The sequence below is a fragment of the Poecilia reticulata genome, chromosome 2, assembly GCF_904066995.2.
Source record: "Poecilia reticulata chromosome 2, P_reticulata-male-v2, whole genome shotgun sequence".
NCBI lineage: Eukaryota > Metazoa > Chordata > Actinopteri > Cyprinodontiformes > Poeciliidae > Poecilia > Poecilia reticulata.
In genome coordinates this window covers 38,995,228-39,014,942 of record NC_088831.1, presented here as the reverse complement: position 1 = coordinate 39,014,942, position 19,715 = coordinate 38,995,228, and the positions used below count along the sequence as shown (strand labels likewise).

The 19,715-nt window shown below is 36.2% G+C and overlaps 1 protein-coding gene across 4 annotated transcripts in view; it reads right to left on the bottom strand.

The window, feature by feature from the left end:
* Positions 1 to 19,715, bottom strand: part of LOC103460460 (partitioning defective 3 homolog B-like) — a 213,536-nt gene that overhangs the window by 18,126 nt on the left and 175,695 nt on the right. For all 4 annotated transcript variants that reach the window (XM_008402636.3, XM_008402652.3, XM_008402642.3 and 1 more), the window contains one exon: positions 8,812 to 8,888. In XM_008402636.3, the coding sequence (XP_008400858.2) occupies positions 8,812 to 8,888 (77 nt within the window). The remainder of the gene's footprint in view (positions 1 to 8,811; positions 8,889 to 19,715) is intronic.

Sequence of the window (19,715 nt, the reverse complement as noted above, 5' to 3'; positions counted from 1 at the left end):
GCTTTTAGTCCTGAATGAAATGACTCTGAAGAACTTGTGGCCATGTATTCATAGGACACTTTGATCAAGGTTGACAGTAACCAAAAAATACAAGGGAAAAAAAGAGTTTCTAAGTATTATTACACAAGTTTGTATATATCTAATTGAATATCATTTAATATACTTTTATTTTATCCTCTATTTTTTTAAGCAGTAGCTCCTGAGAGGGAGCGAAACAAGAATAACCCTGGAATTATTTTACTGTTGTAGACAAAGGAAATAACAAAGCATAATTTTAAATGGCCCTTTAACTACTAAAGCAATACTTGACTTCTAGAATAAAATGAAAACATGAACAATTCTAAATACAAAAGCAACAAAGACATGAGAAATGATCTAATGTCCAACTTGTTACAAAAATGATAAATTCTGAACATGATCTGCACATATAGAGTACATTTAAAAAACTTTATTAGGTTTACATTATTATTATTTTTTTATCTCTCATTTGCATATTGATGTTATACAGGTTAACATAAAAGTGACTCATAAATCAAGATACTGTTGACTAACATGCTGAACTCAAGGTTTTAAAAAAAAGAACTAACATCACGGTGATTATGTACCTTCATCACAAAAATTACAATTCACTTGTAATTTTTCCTCAAGATTGTAGATAACTATCTTGTAGAACTGAGTCTAAAAACTAAACATTTTCCAAAATATGTTTTCTTCTCCTCCTGCATGTAGCCTGAAAAATAAGTAACTTTTATTCTTTTTTATGCTTTACAATTACTCTGTCTTGCGCATGCTTATGGTTTAAATGGAAAGAGCTGATTTATGCTCTCAAAAAAGAAACGCATTACAGTGTGAACCAACTGAGAAAAGCTATTCCCATTCCTCGTATAAGATATAACTTTCTCTGAAGCAGAAATTTCCCCTGGAGAGGTTCAGCATTTGTTTAGAGAACTTCATACCAATCAACGTCCTTTTCTATTGTTATACTTCAACATGCAAATAAGAAAAAGACTGCGAGGAATAATTCTATGGATCCCTCGGATAACTAACAAACAATCAGGGTCTCAATGATTCCAGAGAAACACGGAAAAACAACCTAACAATGGGTTGGATTGTGTAGCAGTGGTAAAGTGGTCTGGGAAACTCTCAGGCCTGGATGGGAGGTCTTCTCAAGAGAGAAAGAGACTTTCTCATTTCATTTCTCTCTATTGGCAGGCCGACATGATTCGAAAATGTCCTTTTCACCCCAAGTTCAGCAAGAATGAAAATGAGATGTTGAGAGGCATAGGGAGCAAAAGGAAAGAAAAGGACCGATGTGAAGGAGATGGGCAGAAACTGGTGCCATGTGAAACAGAAGACTCAGCGAAAACAGCTGCAGCAATTAAAAAAGCCTGAATTAAAATTATAATAAGGAAGTGACAGTTTCTCCAGACCCCTAGAAGACAATTCTGACTGGATCTTTTAATCCAATAAAAGCTATAACCAGAGCAAATTGAAAAAGGATGTCTTCCTAATCAAATTGGAGCAGGAATGTATCTTGAGCTGCTAAATACTCTTATTGATATACATGGAATGATAATGATTTCAGTTGAAGTTTAGTCAGTATAGTTTACAGGAAAAATCTAATATTTTAGACGGAGAAAACCTAAAAATATTGAAAACATTAAACAAACTTATTATTTATTAAAGTAGATGAATAATTTTAAAGCACTAACTGAAAACAAATAATTATTTATTTGGAAGAGAACATATATATCATATACACATACCAGTTGTACCGTCTTTAATAATAGGGTCTCAAGAGATATCTTGAGCATAACATGTTTTCTTTTGCTTTTTGTGTTTCCCCTGCCAGTCCAGATCATGTTAAATCTGTAAGAGCTCTTCTCCATGTTTGCTTACATGGAGGATGATGGTTATGACAGCTACATTACTGTAATATAGTTCAATCTTCGTGAGTAAAAGATTTAGTGATTATGCCAAGAAAAATTTCGATTTGAACAACACCTGCATGGTTCATGGATATAACGTGGACTATTTTGGTGGCAAAAAGATGATGCTGTGGTATTCCTTTACACCTCAGAGCAACAATGCTAGTCAGAAGTGGAGCAGAAATTTCATTCATTTTTAATGTGTTGCAAATGGCAGGCTTTGTCACAGGTGGTGATTTGTCACTGTGGAGAATTACAGGGAGATTGGGCATGTGATAGAGCACTTTTAAATCTCCCTGTAGAGTGCTAGTTTGTTAAATCTCTACATTACTACTTTCATAGAACATTTCTACTGATGCCTTCATCTTTACTGGACAAATCTTCAGTATCAAACTAAGTTAATAATAACTTCTTTTATAATGCGCTTTCAAACAAAGTGCTGAACAATTATAAAGAGATAAAAAACAACAAAATAAAACAATACAATTTAAAAACATGAAATAAGAGAAAAGCTGGCGACTGCTCTCTCTACCTACTTGGATGTCTTGTGTGTAATTTTTCCTTTCACACTTTTTTTTTTTACATGTTTCTTTGTCTTCTAGAGATCAGGTCATCAAACCTTTTAATGGGAATTGACGTGTTATTACAAGAAAAATGCAACCAACAGAAAAAGCCCTTGAGGACAGATTTTACTTTGTAGACTGAAAACATGTGAGCTGATTCCTCTTCTATCCTTCGTTGTTTCTTTCTTGATGAAATCTTCAGTCAATATTTTTCATGAGTGCGCCTTTAAATAGTTAAGGTCTGCCTGTTGTGAAATCTGTCAACTCCTGACCTTTGTCTGTTTATGTCGCTTTGTTCCCCCCTTTCTCTCTGCATTGCTGTGCAATGAAAACAATAATGAGTGTGTGTGTTCAACACACACAGAGAAAGAATGTGCAAATGGGCCATGAATGAGGCACACATGGGGCATAACCTGCTAATGTTAGCCATACACAAACTGTGATAGCCATCTACTGACCCCAGAATAATTGAAATGAAACAGTGCAGGCACACACACACACACCCCCCCACGCACACGCACGCACACACACACACCCACGCACACACTCCGATTCTGATGCTCATTATCAACACGGACATGTCCAGGCCTGGTCAATGAGGTTATTTCAAACAAACGTACATTCATTGAAACACATTCATAGTTCCTGAAGTTTAAATAATGGTTTTCTTTCTCATTAGTTCAGTCTTTGCAGACTGGTTCCACTACAATCTGCAAGATTATCTTTGATTTCCCAGCAGCTTTGAATAGGCTGTTGCATTATTATTATTTTTGTCACTTTCTTATTTTTATACACGCAAAACGTTGTTAAAAGTCATAGATAAAATTGCCTAACCGTTTGAGGACGTATTATTAACACTGGTTCCTGCAGTTTTTACGGAAGAAGATAAGGGCCACTGGGAAAAAAATAAAATAAAAAAAATTCTGACTTTAATCTCAAAATTCTGACTTTAATCTCTGAGATTTAATCTCTGAGATTAAAGTCAGAATTCTTAGATTAAAGTCAGAACTGTTTTTTTTTTCCAGTGGCCCTAATCCTCTTCCGTACATTTTTATTATAAATAAAACAAAACAAAAAAGAAAACCAAATAGCAAATATGACATTTTTCTTTAGAACTTTAAACAAAAGAATGCTATTTTATACTTAATCCTGAACAGCTATTTAAGCAATGTATTGGGAATGACAGAACAAATATTCACAGTTCCTCAGAAAAATAAGGTTTATTATTGAATAATAACATATTTGGTGCAGGTTTCTTTATGGTTTTATGGAGATTAGTGATATCTGTATTATGTTACGGAGGAGGATTTTTACGGAGGAGTAGCTACATGGTTGAAACGGAGATGAAGTGATTTGCTGTTCAAGCAACATGAAGCAAAATATTTGAATCATGGTTTAGGTTTTTTCCCTTAAAAGTCACGGCATTGGAAATTTGAGCAGTGCAGGACAAGCTTCTGGGAGTAGAACAGTGCAGTAGTGGGCGAAGAACAGATATTGATTGCTATAGCTGTAATTAATAGTTCAGATTTAGTTTTGTGTGGTGTGCTGTACTCTGTGCGTTGCCCCTATGGGCCATGCTTCCATAGAAATCTGGACAACCTGACTTCATTTCAGAAAGATAGAATGTGCAGTTGAAACCAGATATTTATATAAACTGATTGAAAAGACTCACTGTGTGAAGTTAATTGAGATCGAAATGTTCTTGTTTTAGCTTAATTAACAAAATGATTTGCTTCTGGCCAGTTTTCTGTTTTCTGGCATATGCTAAACACCAGAAAACAACTTTAAGAATTTTATTTCTGTGACTTTCCTTGAATTTAAAAGTTTGCATACATTTGGTGAGTGTTCGGGATAAATGTATTTTATTTGGGAATGTCATTACACTCACCACTAATTGTGTTTCAGCTTTTTCATCCAACGTTTTGAAATAATTGTTTTGCCAATGTCCAATCATATCTTTCTAATTACAAACAGAAGAAGAATCAGAAATTCTGCAGCACTCTGTGCATGATTTAATAAGACACAAACACCAATGAGACAGGAAACAACAAGACAAAACAAAAAAACAATCACATAATACTTTCACCTATTTAAATCCATATTCAGTTTTGATGTTTATGGGATGCATGGGGAGCATATATTCAACTTGAAGTAAGGAAATTTCAACTTCTGGATAGAACAAGGAATAAATCAATTAAGTATATTTTTTCACAAGAATTGTTAGTGATAAACTAACACCACTTATTATTTAAATTTGTTAAACCATCAACAGTGAGGTATTGAGAAACAACTTTTTATAATAAAATATATTCTGTAATAACGTTTTACTAATTCATCTTTTTAATTTTAGCACTAAGCAATTTGGTTGTTTTACTCAAACATGTTTTTGAACATAATGCATTAATCTTAAAAAACACTTATAGACAGAGTTGACTTTTGTGTCTTTCTGAACGTGATTTCAGTAATAAAACAGTGAACAATTTTATGAGGCAGAAAAAATATTCAGTTTACCCTGAAACAGACCACCTATCTATTTCAAGCAGTGACATTTGCTGACAGTCTATGTGGTGAAGCGCTGGCGCTTTAGGCAGGGAAACTTCATCCACAGAAGGGTCATGTTTTAATTTTAGAGCCATCAAAACCTTGTCTCCAATACACACACACACACACGCAGACATACACACACATATAAATTCACACCAACTCAGTTTATGTATTCCATACTGAATTGAACTGATGTTGAGTCAAAAGCGCAGTATCTGATTTAGTAACCCAAAAATTATTTATGTACCATCTCGGAAATAATAGAAATGCTCAAAACAGAAACTGTGGAACGTGGCTTAGTATACAGGTAGACATGCAGACGCTAGATACACAAAACCTTCCAGCTATTTCCACTGTAGTCAGGTGTAAAAATAATATATTTTTATGAGGTCAACACGCTGGATGTAGTTACAAAACATGACTTACTTTGTGCCTATTTTGGACGATGGGATAATTAATGTGTTAACTAACAGAGGGAAACAGAAACGTTTATTAGGATATGTGTTTATCAGTTTTGTCTAATTATTTCACTCACACAGAATGTAGAGCGTCTGTAAGCATAAACCTTATGTCTGGCCACAAATCCTTAATTAAATTTAGGTCTGACTTTGTCTAGGCCATTCTAAGATAATATTTATTTTTAGAAAATTGTAATTATTTATCAATTGCATTTCACTTACTTCTGTATAAATACTACCAGCTCAAAAATACTAAGTAGAATATTTTATCAGCAAGGTCAACAATATTGAGCAAATCCATAAATTATCCCCAATGGAAATGCCTTGTTTTTAACTGCAGTGTACTTCCATGGCATGTGTGTGTGCCATGAATTGAGGCACACAAACATAATTAAATCGCTAGTTGTTTCCTTAAAGTTGAAATTCTTAAAACCAATTTAATTTTATTAATTGTCACTTTTTAACATATTTCTTAAAGTAGATAATTAAATTTAAGTGAATTTAATTGTGTGGAGCTCTTGATTGCTTCCCAGATTAATGCTATTAGTTAAGCACAGTGAAGTGATTAGCCGTTTTTATTTGTTGCTGCAGGTTGCCACTGGAGGGCGAGGTTGAGCACACCTCCAACTCATCCGCTCATCAGCGGTAGGATAAGAGGAACTGGCTGACGGTCACTGATAACCTTAGTGTTACTGCTAACTCTCTTTTATTTTGCATGTCCTCCAAGCTTGCGCTAACGCTTCTTCCCTAGAATATCAATGGAAGCTACCTCCAATCTGTAAACATTCCTCTGTGTAGTTTTTGTGATTCCTTGGTCAGTCTACTCAGAACTTACGGGATAAACATAACCATGACCAGAACTCCAATGCTTCTCTCCACCACCATCCTCCAAGCCAAACCTGTCCACTCTCCAACGCTCTCCTTGGACTTTGCTCAGTTATTCCTGCCATTCATCATCCTACAGCCTCTGCACTCATCTCCTAACAATATTCAATATGATAAATGTTCACCCCTAATAAAATCATCATGAAGACCAAGGAACACACCAGACAGTCCTGGAATAACAGCAGCTTTAAGAGGTTTTGTTGTGAACAAGGAATAATGAAAATAGTGATGCCCTTCGTTTTGGAAGTTCTTGGATCATAAATGTTGTTAATCATTATGGTAAAAGAAAATGCTTGTCATGATAAGAATTTTGATTTATCATTCAGAAAAACTGACTGAAATTTTATTTTTCCAAGAGATCCTTAATAAATGTCAGTAAATTCAAAAACATGATTATGTGCAGCTTTGCAATATAAATCAGACGTGTTTATGTGAATATTGTCCTAAAAAAGGCATTTTCAGAATTCATGTATAAGTATGTTTTTCATGTTGAAAAACATACTTATACATGAATTCTGTGGAATAAAGTTATGTCCAAACAGTTATCTAAAGAATAAGTAATAAATAGTTTTTTAGCGTTATCACAACAGTACTACAACATTATTGTAATAAAATTTTAAGTCTATATCATCCACCACTGGTTTTTATGCACTTTCATCATTCTGTTTATACATATTGAATTAAATAATTAGTTATTGCTTTTATGGCAGTGTGGTCATTGTGGAGAAAGACATAAAAGTGCAACACTTGCAAGAAGCGTCTGGCATCTGTGACTTGGCAGCAAAGACACCATAAGATCGTTTTCTGTTTTAAGTGTCGAACCAGTTTCAAGACTTTTTTTCTTTTAAATGAATTATTTAGCATATATTCATGGGCAAGGTCTCTCTTTAGTAATTTCTGCATCATAATGTATGATCAGACATCCGTGCGGATTTGGCTGAGTGTGTAGAAATAGCAGCCCGAGTTTCTAAGTGGAAACAGAAATGCAGGACCTCTAAAGTATGCCAGCGTGTGCAAATGTGTCCAATTTCCCGAGGCTTTTCAGATACCAAAGCCAGACCTCAAAACTATCATCACTGCTCCCACCCCCATCTGCCAATGCCATCACCCATGCAGAGACACCCACCCTCCCTCTTTATCTTGGACACACACACACCCACATGCACACACACACACACACACACACAGACACAAACACTGACAAAAGAGGTGTGAAATACCCATCCCTCACTATTTTAACAGGGTTGGGAACTTGGCAATAAACTTTTTAATGTTCTAAAGTTCTGTTCTTCAGCTCAACTTGCCAACTCACTCTTACTGACAGACACAAACGACGACTAACATCTGTTAGTCTGCAGAGGTGTTGGTAGTTACCAGCAAGTACAACAAAATGAAAAGAAGCTAGAAGCAGCATTATTCTTTCTGTTCAAGTTCATTTTTCCCCTGCTACAACGTGCTTTGGATACAGCAAGTCTATGAAGGAGTTGCTTAAATGCATTACTACATCTGCCTTTAGTATGGCAAAGAAAGGAAATGTGCAGTAAAGTAAGATATCACGTTGGGTGAGGAGCAATAAAGAAGAAAGGAGTCGAAGAAAATAAAAAAAAATTTAAATTGTAGCTTTGAGAAAGAAGGCAAAAATAGCAAATTGGGAGAAAAAATGCTCAAGAGTGACTGAAGCTTTTTGTATGGTCATGTGAGACTGTTTTTATCATTAAACTATTTGCATGAAGTTTTGAATGCAGAAGAAGAAAATAGAAAGAAAAGATAGATTAAAAAAAAGTTTAAAACTAGTTTCCATTTATAAAAACAGACGGTAAAAAGATAATATAGAATTTAGGCCAGACAAGATCTTTGAATAGACATCTATCGATTTGTAACCTTTTGTACAATTGATATCTAAAATCAAAAGGGAAGTTTGTAATCAAACTTCAAAATCATATTCATTTTCATCTCAAACTGAAAAAAAGTATAAATAACAAAAACATGATTCTGATTTAAAAGACAGGCATAAAATCTATGAAATGAAGCTCAAGAAAACAGGAAAATGTAACTTTATAGACCACATCATAATGTCTTTGCTGTTGCAGATCATCATCATGTTCACACCTTTATGACTTCTCATCATATCTTCCACCTCTTATTACTGCTGAAAACAACTATTAGATTAATGACTAAAAACTACAAATGGCTCATTGTTTTCTACAACTCAGTAAGCTAGAATGGAGCTTATTAAGTTGCCATGAGAAAATAATTAAAAAAGACATTCAACAGTTTTGAAAAGGGTAGAGGAGACTGCAGTGGTGGAGGTATGACGGGTTCCGGTGTGTGGGAAATTTAGGAAGAAAAGTAGTAAACAAAGATTTAATTAGAGGAAGAAAAATACACAGAAAGGATTTGGAGTTTCTCACAGACGGAGGGAGACAGTTGTACCTTGGTAAGGAGGCATACTGACGTTCCACCTCTTCGTATCGTGGAGTCAGACGGGGATCAGTGCCTCTGCCTGGTATCTGGTGGACAAAATGAACATTAGTTTGGAGCAGTAGGAACAGGAGCAGTAGATACCTAAAGTTGTGGCATTTTACTACCACAGCATCTTGTATTAAACTATATATTAAAGGAAGAGCAAACTTTAAAACTGGGAGTGGAAGCATGTGGGATGCACAGCCATATAAGCCCCTCATTTTCTTGATGTTTGGGTGTTTGTGGTACTCTGGTAATTGAGGACCAAAAAAGCTTGTTTTTAGGGATTTAGGACTTCTGAGGTTTGTTGGGGTGGGGGTAGGAAGGGTCTCCATCCAAGATTAGGTTACTTCAAAATATTATGTCTCTCTCTCTCTCTCTCTTTCACAAACACACACAAACACACACGCACGCACAGTTTTACATGAAGAGAACTGCACCTCATCTCCATACTGAAAGAAAAAGAGCAGAGATTAATCCAAACTGCTGACAGTTCAATCTGTCCTACCTCCTCTTCTCACTGGTTCTCACTTTAACCCTCATCATCTTGTTTTCTCCTTCTTCACATATTCCTTTTTTTTAACCCTCTCTCTCTCCCTCTCTCTTCATTGAAGCACAATATTTCCCTCTGAGAATATTCCGGTCTATTCAGCGGGGAGATTCCAGCTTCGCTCTGCTTTCAAATGAAGTCGACTAAAGACCAAAACATCAACATACTTTATCTGGGCAAACACACACAGCCATAGACAAACAAAAATAAATGGTTTTGGTGCTCATTAAATGCATTTTAATTTCACATTTGTCACAGTCAAACAGTGTTTTCACCCAAAGTTTATACGATTAAGATTGTGCAAAATTTCCAAGTTGGACTTCATTTCCATCCCGTGTCACATTTACTGTCAGAAATGGCAACAGTAATGCAACAATAGAAAAAGTAATTCGATTACTCATTAATGAAAAATGTAACAGTTTATTTTAACGCTGCTATTTGTATCACTGATTGACTAATCTTCCCGTCTGAGCTGTGGATCTCTGCAGCTCTTCTAGAGTTACTTCCCATCGGCCTCTGGGCTGCTTCTCTGACTATTGCTGTACTGGCATGTGACCTATATTTAGGTGTTGTTTGGTTTCCAGTAGAAATGGGCAATGATTGTATCGTTTAGCATTTATCGAGATACATTTCTGATCACAATAGATCTGAATTGATTGTTGTCCCAATAAATTCCAATTAATGTTGTTTCAAGCCCCCCAAAGCGGTTCATATTGTATCACCCACAAATATCACCATATCACCCACCTCTGGTTTTTAGAGTGAAAAGTTCTCTGAGAAATATTCAGAGCTTTTTCACAGCTTTCTTCCTGACCTATTATGTTCTTTGATGCCCTAAGCTCACCAATGTTTTCTCACAAACCTTCACAGTTGGATTTATAATGAAATAAAGTCATATCAACATAGATTACTGAAACAACATAGTTGTTCGGATTACATTTAGGTGTATCAGAGTCAAGGGGTAAATATACATGAGCATGCCACACATTTCAAATTGAAAACTATTGAAAACAATGTTCTACTATATTTACATTTCAATTATAATTTACTTTGTGTTGATCACACAATATCCATTAAGGTTTGAGGTTGGAACTGTAATCCCAGCTCCAGAAAGAAGGACAGAGGGAAATAAATTTAAAACTACACAATATAAGATGAGTTGTGCTGGAGGCAAAAAAACTGGAGGTATCGAAGAAAGCTCAGTGTTTTTTCATTCACAACATGCTGAGATTTTGATATCAAAGAGCACAGCTATTTGCTCTCCCTCTTTGCCTTTCCTCTTCTATCTGTATTCAGGGGAATAACGCCAGGAGGCACACAAATCAGATTTGCTGGTCCTGCTTTCTTTTGAACACCTGTCTTTATAGCTTCAATATCTCAGGTAAAGAAACTGCGGGATATTAAGAGCGAATAGAGGTTCGGCGCTAAGGAATGAAAAGGCATTAAATGGAGAAGAACGGAGGAAAGAGAGCTGGAGCGAATGAGACCAGAGTAAAATGACTTACAGAGGAGGAGGGAAATTATGAAGTTGTTGAGGAGGGGCAAAGGGAGAGGAAGGAGATGAGAGGTGACTTATAAAACAAGAGAGCGAATGAGGTGAAGACAAGGGCGGCGGAGTGGGGAGGTGGAAAAGATATTAACGGCACAATTTAAACAAGATGTTAAAGGGGGAACTCGAGACGGGGAGAGATGAGCGGATGAATGAGTTGCATCATGCGGTGGAGGCTGCGAGAAACGATGAGTTGGTGAAGCAAAAGCAGAAAATAAATGAAAAATACAACAAAACGTGATGTGAGAAAGTTATTTTAAACAGAAACTAGTTTACCTCTGGAAAACACCCATCAATTAAACATGTACAAAACGTTCTCACAAATGTAAAACCCAGCAAATGAATTACATATCAGAAATGACCAGCAGATGTGAGTTTATGAATTAATTTGTAGGTTGAACACAGGTGAATGTGAGAAAGAAAGTGGAGCTAAATTCATTATTAAGTTAAAAAATGATATTAAAAAAAATTGATTAAAAAGACAGATTGAAAAAGTCTGGAAAGGAAAGTTCAGGTTAGGCTAAATGACATTTCACAGCATAAAGAAAATCCCTCATTCAACAATACGTTTCACTCACTGACAATGAAGAGGAATCATTACATTTTGAAGACGTTCAGTATCGAAGTTCTTTTTGTAGAAAATAAAGCACAAGTCAAACACTAACAACAGAGATGCAGCGCTTTCTCAAAGTATAAACACAGCTTAAACTTTTTTATATTTTGCCATATTAAAACCTCAGTGTAGTTTATTTGGATTTTAAGTAATGAACCAACACAAAGTACAGCATTGCAGGATAAAAATGATACGACTTTCTAACTTTTTCACCAATACAAATGAGTGAATTTGCATTCAGCCCCCAAGAGTCAATACAAATGTTTACATACATTTTTCAAGTCTTTTCTCTGTCACTAAACCAATTTCAGGTCTAGACTAACATAACAAGTGATGTTTTGGCTGCTTCTTTGTTTAGCATATTACTATGACAGATTAAATAAGAAAAAACAAGTAACATTTTTAAAGGTAAGGATGTTGTTTTATAATTCAAGTAAAGTATACATAGGTCACTTCCACTTTCTAACTAAATGACATCTGCAACAGGACTCTACTAAAGGGTATGAATGCAAAAGGGGAGGAATACAAAAGCATGCCACACTTTTAAGATATGTATTTACAAAAAAGAGAATCATGTATTCTCGGTCCTACTGTGTGTTTGACTAAAAATATGAAAACATTCAAGGGACTGTACAAAGGAACACACCTTTCCCATCACAGGCAGCCAGACACACACGCGGCTACGTACTGGTAGCTGTACACAACTCATCTTTACCACAGATTGAAAAAAACAAAAACAAAATCATAATCTTTCTGTTTCAAGTGCAGCTACACAAGCACACATCATTCCCTCTCCCCAGGCAAACACACATACCCCTACACACACACCTTAACACACTCCCTTTCACTCACAGAGTCCTGTGGCAGCACAGTAGTGCCCTGGTAGGGGTAATGGTCTAGTGAAAAACCATTTCACGGCATAGTGAGCAGAGGAGAGGCAGGGAGGAGAGCACAGAAATCAAGCAGAAGAGACTGATGCTGAGGGAGAGCACGCACACACACTTTTACACACAGGGACACACACTGTAAGAGGGGCTCATCTCTCTCCTTTTAACAGACCCTTCAATTTACCCATAAAATACACCACCCATCACTTTCAGCACTGACACACACTCCTACTGTTTCTCTCTCTCTTTTTTTTTCCACAGATACAATGAAACACAGACATGAAAGATCCAGAGTCCAGTTCCTTTCACTTGAGCCGTTTCAAGGATGTATCAAAGAACCTTAGATGGGCACACAGCATTTTGCAGACATATACAGCATAAATTAGAGTACTTTGTCCAAACTCTGAACTGAGTCTTTCTTTTCTTTGTGATTCTGTTTCTGGCACCCCTTCATTGTTTTCTTCTTCATCTCCCCAACCGTCTGTGCTTACACCTCTCCCAGAGCAGACTTAATCATTTCTCTTCATTAACCAACCTCGCTCCAGCTAAATAAAGGGTTCTTAGGAGTGCTGTGAAATTGCTTCCTTCAACTCAACTTATTTAAAATCTCTATCCTTCCTCCTGCTTCTTCTTACTCAAACTCCTCTCCCGTCTCAAAATGAAGAAAGGAGCCCAGCAGACTTTACTCAACAGTCCCCTGGCTTAGGAAAACTACTTTACTGAACTATGAAGACAACCAAAAAGAGCTGTGGAAGCAGGAAGTCAAAATAAATTTCTTTTGCATAAGGTTGTATAAATTAGGCCAAAATGTCGAAACTCAGAATGAGCTGTTTTAAGACCTCCTGTCACTTTAATCCAAATAAACTGCTGCTGGCTCCGCCTCCCCCAAATCAACATTTACACTCACACGTGAAAACATATGCGCAACTATACATCTTTGAAAAGCAGAAGTAAAGCCCAATGCACAACCAACAGGAATGCAGCAAGTGGTTTCTGGATGGTAAGTCATCGACAAAACACTTGTCTTTTACAGCAGCCATTGTACAGTGCATACAACTGTAAAACCAGCTCACCAAACACTGGAGCTTAGCTTGGGTTGTTAGGTGAAGTGCTGGACTCGGCCGAGGTTGCTAGGTAACGGTGCAGTTCCTGTCGATTGTGACTCAACAATCCAGAGGTTTTTGAAACTGCTCAATTTCAAAACACCAAAAACCACAAAGAACTGTGGTATTTGAGCCTGTAGATTTGAATTTGGTGAAAAGATTGGCCAAAATAAACTCAAACATACTGCAAATTATTTTGTTCCGAACTCAATGAATTTGTCACCTAGTAAATACCATTTGGAAAAAAACATATAGGACAGAATAAAGTATTACAAGACCCAAATTAATCTCACATTCATGCCCAAGATGGCTGCATAACAACCTTTACTCAAAATGTGTAAACTAAGGAATAAAACTAAATACCAGCCACATGTGATGAACTGTAAATTAGGACCAGTGGGAACACCCCAGAATAATCTTAACACAAATGACAGTTTCATCTCTCAACCAATCTTATCGGAGCAGTTACAACCCTGTTAACGTCCATCAAATTTAACTTAAATCATTTCAACCACATCTGCATCTCACTTTTAGATACCGATCTTTTAAATCCATTGTCCTTTTCTCCTTCTGTAAATCAAAAAAGATTTTTACCCGTCTTCGTCCTTTCCCCCTGCTCTGCCTCTCAACCTCAGAGAGATCAATGAATACGGGCTGGCTTGGTCTAATCTTTATTTATCAGTCACATCTTTCTGCTCTGCCAGTACTTTGGGCTGACTTAATTAAACACCACTACCTTACTGTTGCTTTGTGCATGTGCCATGTCCTCTGTCATGTATTTAATGCCTTTGCTATTGCACATTCAATAACTATTGGCATGCTTATTGGTGTAGAAAGGTAAAGGTCACATCAGTCTAATAAACTACAATATGTAATTTTAAGACAGACAAGGGTACACCGCTGAACTACAAATTATCTCACATGTCACAAAATAGTTATTCCCTTGGTAATTACAGACACGTAATCAAAACTTTCTCTTTCCAGTACAGTATTTTTCATATTGCACAAAACATTTGAAAACATTAATGTCCATAAAGGTCTTTAACATGAGATAAATATACCTGTAAATTGACAAAACATCCAGCTTTATACTGAACTACAGAAACAATAAGTTCAAGTCTATCCTTACTGACAGGAAGTAAAAGTAGCAATATTCTGATCAAATCTAAGGTACAGTTTGTAGGCATGAGCTGGTTGTTGGTAACAATGTACAATTAAACCCACAATTATTCATATCCTTGGCAGATTTAGATTTAAAATTAGTTTACTTCAAACAATAAATTTATTTCCAATAGGAAAGGACACATGCATCTCTCAAAATATAGACATGTACAAATAACACCAGTTTAGTTTCATTTTTTTAAAAATTATATGCCAAAAATTATAAGTATTTTTACCAGCATGACAACATACAGCAGTCTAACTCTTCTTATAGTAGCATTGGACAGACAAAATAGTATTGGAGCTTTTTGCATGTCTCCAATAGTATTTTGTCAATTTACCTACAGCAACCTACTGTATCTTCCTAGGAAGGCCTCGAAACTATCACTCTAATCTTTACCTCTTTCCAGAGAAGTCTGGATTCTGGCTGAGTTTCTCCAAAACCCTGATATTATTTCCAGCCAGAAGAAACATGGTCAAATTAAAACCTAAATATATCAGGGGGTATGAATAATCTGAGCTTCACTGTATATAAAAGTTTTGTATGGTCATAATTTCAAAACCACAAAAACGTTCTGTCACACTTTTTAAAGTGAAACAACACATTTACCAAGGCATTTTATTTGATTAGCAGACAATAATAATAGTAATAAAAATGAAGAAATGGCATTGGTTATCTTTTAAGGACTGAATATCTACAGAACTATGAAATACACACTTGACACTCACTTTACTAATTATGCCATATGTATGATTTTATATCAGCAAGTGCTTGATCTTTAAAGTCTCAGACTGGCACCAAGGGTTAAAAATCTTGACAGAGACATTTCTCAGTATAAGGGCACCAGGATGTCATTTACTGAACACGATCAACAGGTCATTAGCCAAACTCTGTGAAGGATTCAGCTGCTGGTTAACACAATCCCAAGGGGGAAAAGACATCTGCAGGTATTTCAGAGAGGCAACTCTCAGCATTCATCAATCAGGCTGTCTGATAAGGCCACTGAAAAACAGTTTGGAGTATGAAAGATCACTCATAAGTGAAAAAAAAAACAAACATTGGAGGCAGTTGCCAAACATTGAAGGATTGGATGCCTCTGCAAATGTGGTTACTATTTTGTAGCAGTGCAATCAGAAAGGTTGGAAAAGTTGCCAAGCAAAAGGCACTGCTTTCAAAAACAAAACAGCAAAAGAAAGAAAACATGACACAATGCTTTAAAAGTGATGTTTTGCAAAGTTAAATCCAAACTCAAAGTTACAGGCAGGTTTGGCCACACTGCAGCAAAAACCAAACCATATTAGTAAAATACCTGGCACCAAGCGTCAGGTAAATATTTGAGCTTATGCAGATAGAGGACTTAGACTACTTGGAGTCATTGATAAATGTCTTCTGTATAATGTATTTGAAATATTCCAGTCCAATAGAAGGTAATCTGACACCTAAAGCTTGATTGAAAATGAGTCTATAAACAATCTAAGGATTGAGAACAAAAAAGCTAAAGTCCACCTGATTAAATGCTGTGACAGGATCTTTAACGAGCTGAGGAAGAATAAACTCCAGCAAACTGAATAGGAGTAAAAGTGTAATGAGACTTAAACGCCAAGTATTTACAAGTTTTTCATATTTAGGGCAAAACTCCTCGTTCATATTGAAACCCATGCGGACCTTATCTTAAACTAGTTTTTAATATTTCGCAGGAATGGAAATATTATTACATCTTTGTTCACAGTTCTGAAAATCCATATGATAACGTCTTGCTTTTATTAAAAACAGCAGAAGAGAAGTAGTGGTATTTAATCTATTTTTCAAGAGAGTCCTGGACAAGACAGACAAATGGGATCAGTTATAATTATCAAAGCCTGCATACACAATTTGCATTTATGCCAAAATAAATCAAGCAGAACAGCAACAGCTACAGCGAGATATCTTGGTGTTTTTTCTCAACTTTTCATCTGTGTAAATATGGAAGTTTTAAGTGTCAATGTTAGGGTCGACATTATTGATGAAGAGGATGAAAAGTAGTGGTTCTAAGACAGAACCCCGAGGAACACAAAGTACTACAGAAGGCTGTTGGTCTAAAACATGATAATTAATGCCAACTGGGTGCCTAGAGAGAATAAAATGTCCTGTGTAAGAGGTCAGTGATAGATAACTCTTTACTGATCAGGACAGCCAAATGGGAAAAGTAAAGCATGGCTTTATTATTATTGATCATGTAGAAAGAAAAGTAACATCAAAAGCCTTTCAGAATTTTGTCCTTTTTTGACTAGCTTGCGTTTTCTTTTTACACACCATTCACAATGCTAAGCGTCCAGACAATTGTTTTCATTTATTCACCAATGTCCTCCATCCACAGCCAACCTAGTCTTTACTTATCCTGCCCTGTTCATCTAATACAGTACACCACTCTTTCCTCCATCCATTTATCCATTCAATCCTGCTACAGAAAGCAGTAATTGCAGCTGCTGGTGAAAAGCCCTCCATTTTCTCAGCTAATTACTTCAGCCTCTTAACAAAGTAGCACTAAAGCAAAGAGACTCGACAAGTGCCCTTACAAGAACATGCTTATTCACATTCACACACAAGTTCACCTATGCACACGCTAACAGCTATTCAAATTAGCTCTTTCCATAGTTCATCAGTCTTCTAATGAATCTGTTTTGACCAAACGGGTGAGAGTCACTCCACCATCTGCAGTCTTTACAAGTAGACCCTTGCTTATGTTGATAAAGAAAAGGCTTATTTTTTTTAAATGACCATCAGTTTATGTAATTTTAAACCTAAAGCAGTATGTCTCAGGCATATAAAGAATATTTTTGAAAATATGCTTGTTTATTTTGTACTTAATAGAAAGATTAGTAGATTGGCCCTAGTTGGTTAAAGAAGAAACTGTTGAAATGTTAATTAGGTATGTATTATTTGGAAATCAATGTTACCTAATGTGCACAGTAAACAATCAGAAACTTCCAGTTTGCGATTGATAAAGTTATCTAAATGCTTCTTTGCGAGATTTATACTGCAGTGAAAGCCAGTCCATCATGTCATGCCTTTTTCCCCATCTTACTATGAACCAAACTCTCTCAATACTGTATGCAACGCAGAGAAAGACACTGAAAGACTCAAACAATGGGAACAAATGTGCTTATTTATTCAAAGTGCCAAAGAATCACCAATCATCTTTCCTGCAAAGCCGCCTCCTACTGAAATGTCAGCAAAGCACTAGAATAAAACGTTAAGAATTAACACTGGAGCACAGTTAAATGTCACGGCGGTGTTGAGCCTCTAGTACAATTAAGACCACAGAAGGTCAATTTTCCCCAAAGCATGCAGCTTAGAGCGTCCCCGGTGAATAGCGCCATTAATACTATTTAATGCAAAGCATATCCCGTTCATTTACTGGACGTGTGTAAGCAAATGGAAGCATGGCTAATAAATTTCCGCGTGTGTTCACATACAGATCAGAAAATACAACCAGTAATCAAATTAAATCAGCTTTTGTTAAGTGGGCTTTGAAAGCCATTTGTTTGATGGCATATCACTTTTACTGAACTACGAAGGATAAACACTAAACATTCATCCAAAGCACTTTTAAGTATACTTTATTTTTAAGATTTCTTTTGGCTCTAGTGGTCTTTATTTTATAGTTAATTGACAGGAAAGTGGGTAATGAGAGAAGGGAAGACATGCAGCAAAGGTCGCCAAGGCCGGGAATCGAACCTGAGACAGCTGCGTCGAGGACTAAGGTCTCCAAATGTGGGTTGTGCTTAACCCCTGCGCCACCACAGCACACCCATCCAAAGCACTTTTAAGGATCTTAAAGGTTTCCCAATATTTATATTAATAATCTTCTCAACTATACCTATAGATTTTAAGGTTTCTGAAATGGAATGGGAACCCAAAAGTCGTGAAAATTCAGTATAGTTGTTGCATTTAATCAGTGGTGGAGAAAGTACTCAAAAAATGTACTTAAGTAAAAGTACAAATACACAGACAAAAATGTACTTAAGTAAAAGTCAAAGTACCACATTAACATTCTACTTAAGTAAAAGTAAAAAAGTACTGGCTTTTAAAAATACTTAAGTATTAAAAGTAAAAGTACTTGCTGAATGCATTGCCTAATCACTAATATCATTAAGTGTACCAATCATATTTAATTTTAATACATCAGTAATGTGCCATTTTAATGAACAATGCCACAGATAAAGCATGTTTTTATTGAGTTTACTCTGTAACATAGTTTAGACTTAGATATGTGATTCTATGCATCATAATTTCAGGGATGGAAACATCTCGTCTCCTGTCCTAACATAACATGAACTTCACTTTTTTTGCCACACATTTATTTTGAAAGAAATCCAACAGGCAGAGGAGGACATGGAACCAAGGAGCCTCGTAGCAGAGTTGTAGTCTAAACCACCGAACCCAAGACCAAATCAAAACCAGCACCCCATACTACATGACAATAAAATTAAGTGCACCTATCAAAATTGCTTCTCAAATTGATCTGAAAGATTCACTTTCCCATAAAAACACCTAGATATTAAATACTTAGAGCTGAAATAAATGTAACCAGTGACAATTCAAACTCTTCTTCATTCTGTTTTGCTTTCATCTCTGTGCCACAATACACAGAGGTCTCCTGCCATCCCTAAAAAAATAACACCCTGGGCGGTTGCCCATATTGCCAATGTCAGAAATTGCACCATTAAACATAGCAATTAACAACGCTCAACTATGAACACTGTCCAAGGCCCAATAAGCAAGAAGTAACCAAGCAGGAGGAGCACCATGACTGTTCTCATCCTCCCTCCTGCTGCAACGTCTGCCACCATGACAGGTGACGAAAACAAAGAGCAATGAGCATGCTCTGTGTTCTTACGTTCTTGTTTTATTTATTCACCAATTAAATATAAAGATATTTTAATGAAATAAAATAGCTACTGCAGTGTACGCAGAGCATTACAAGAACAAAGAACGGCTCTCAGTGAGGCTTCAGCACTATAGGACTTG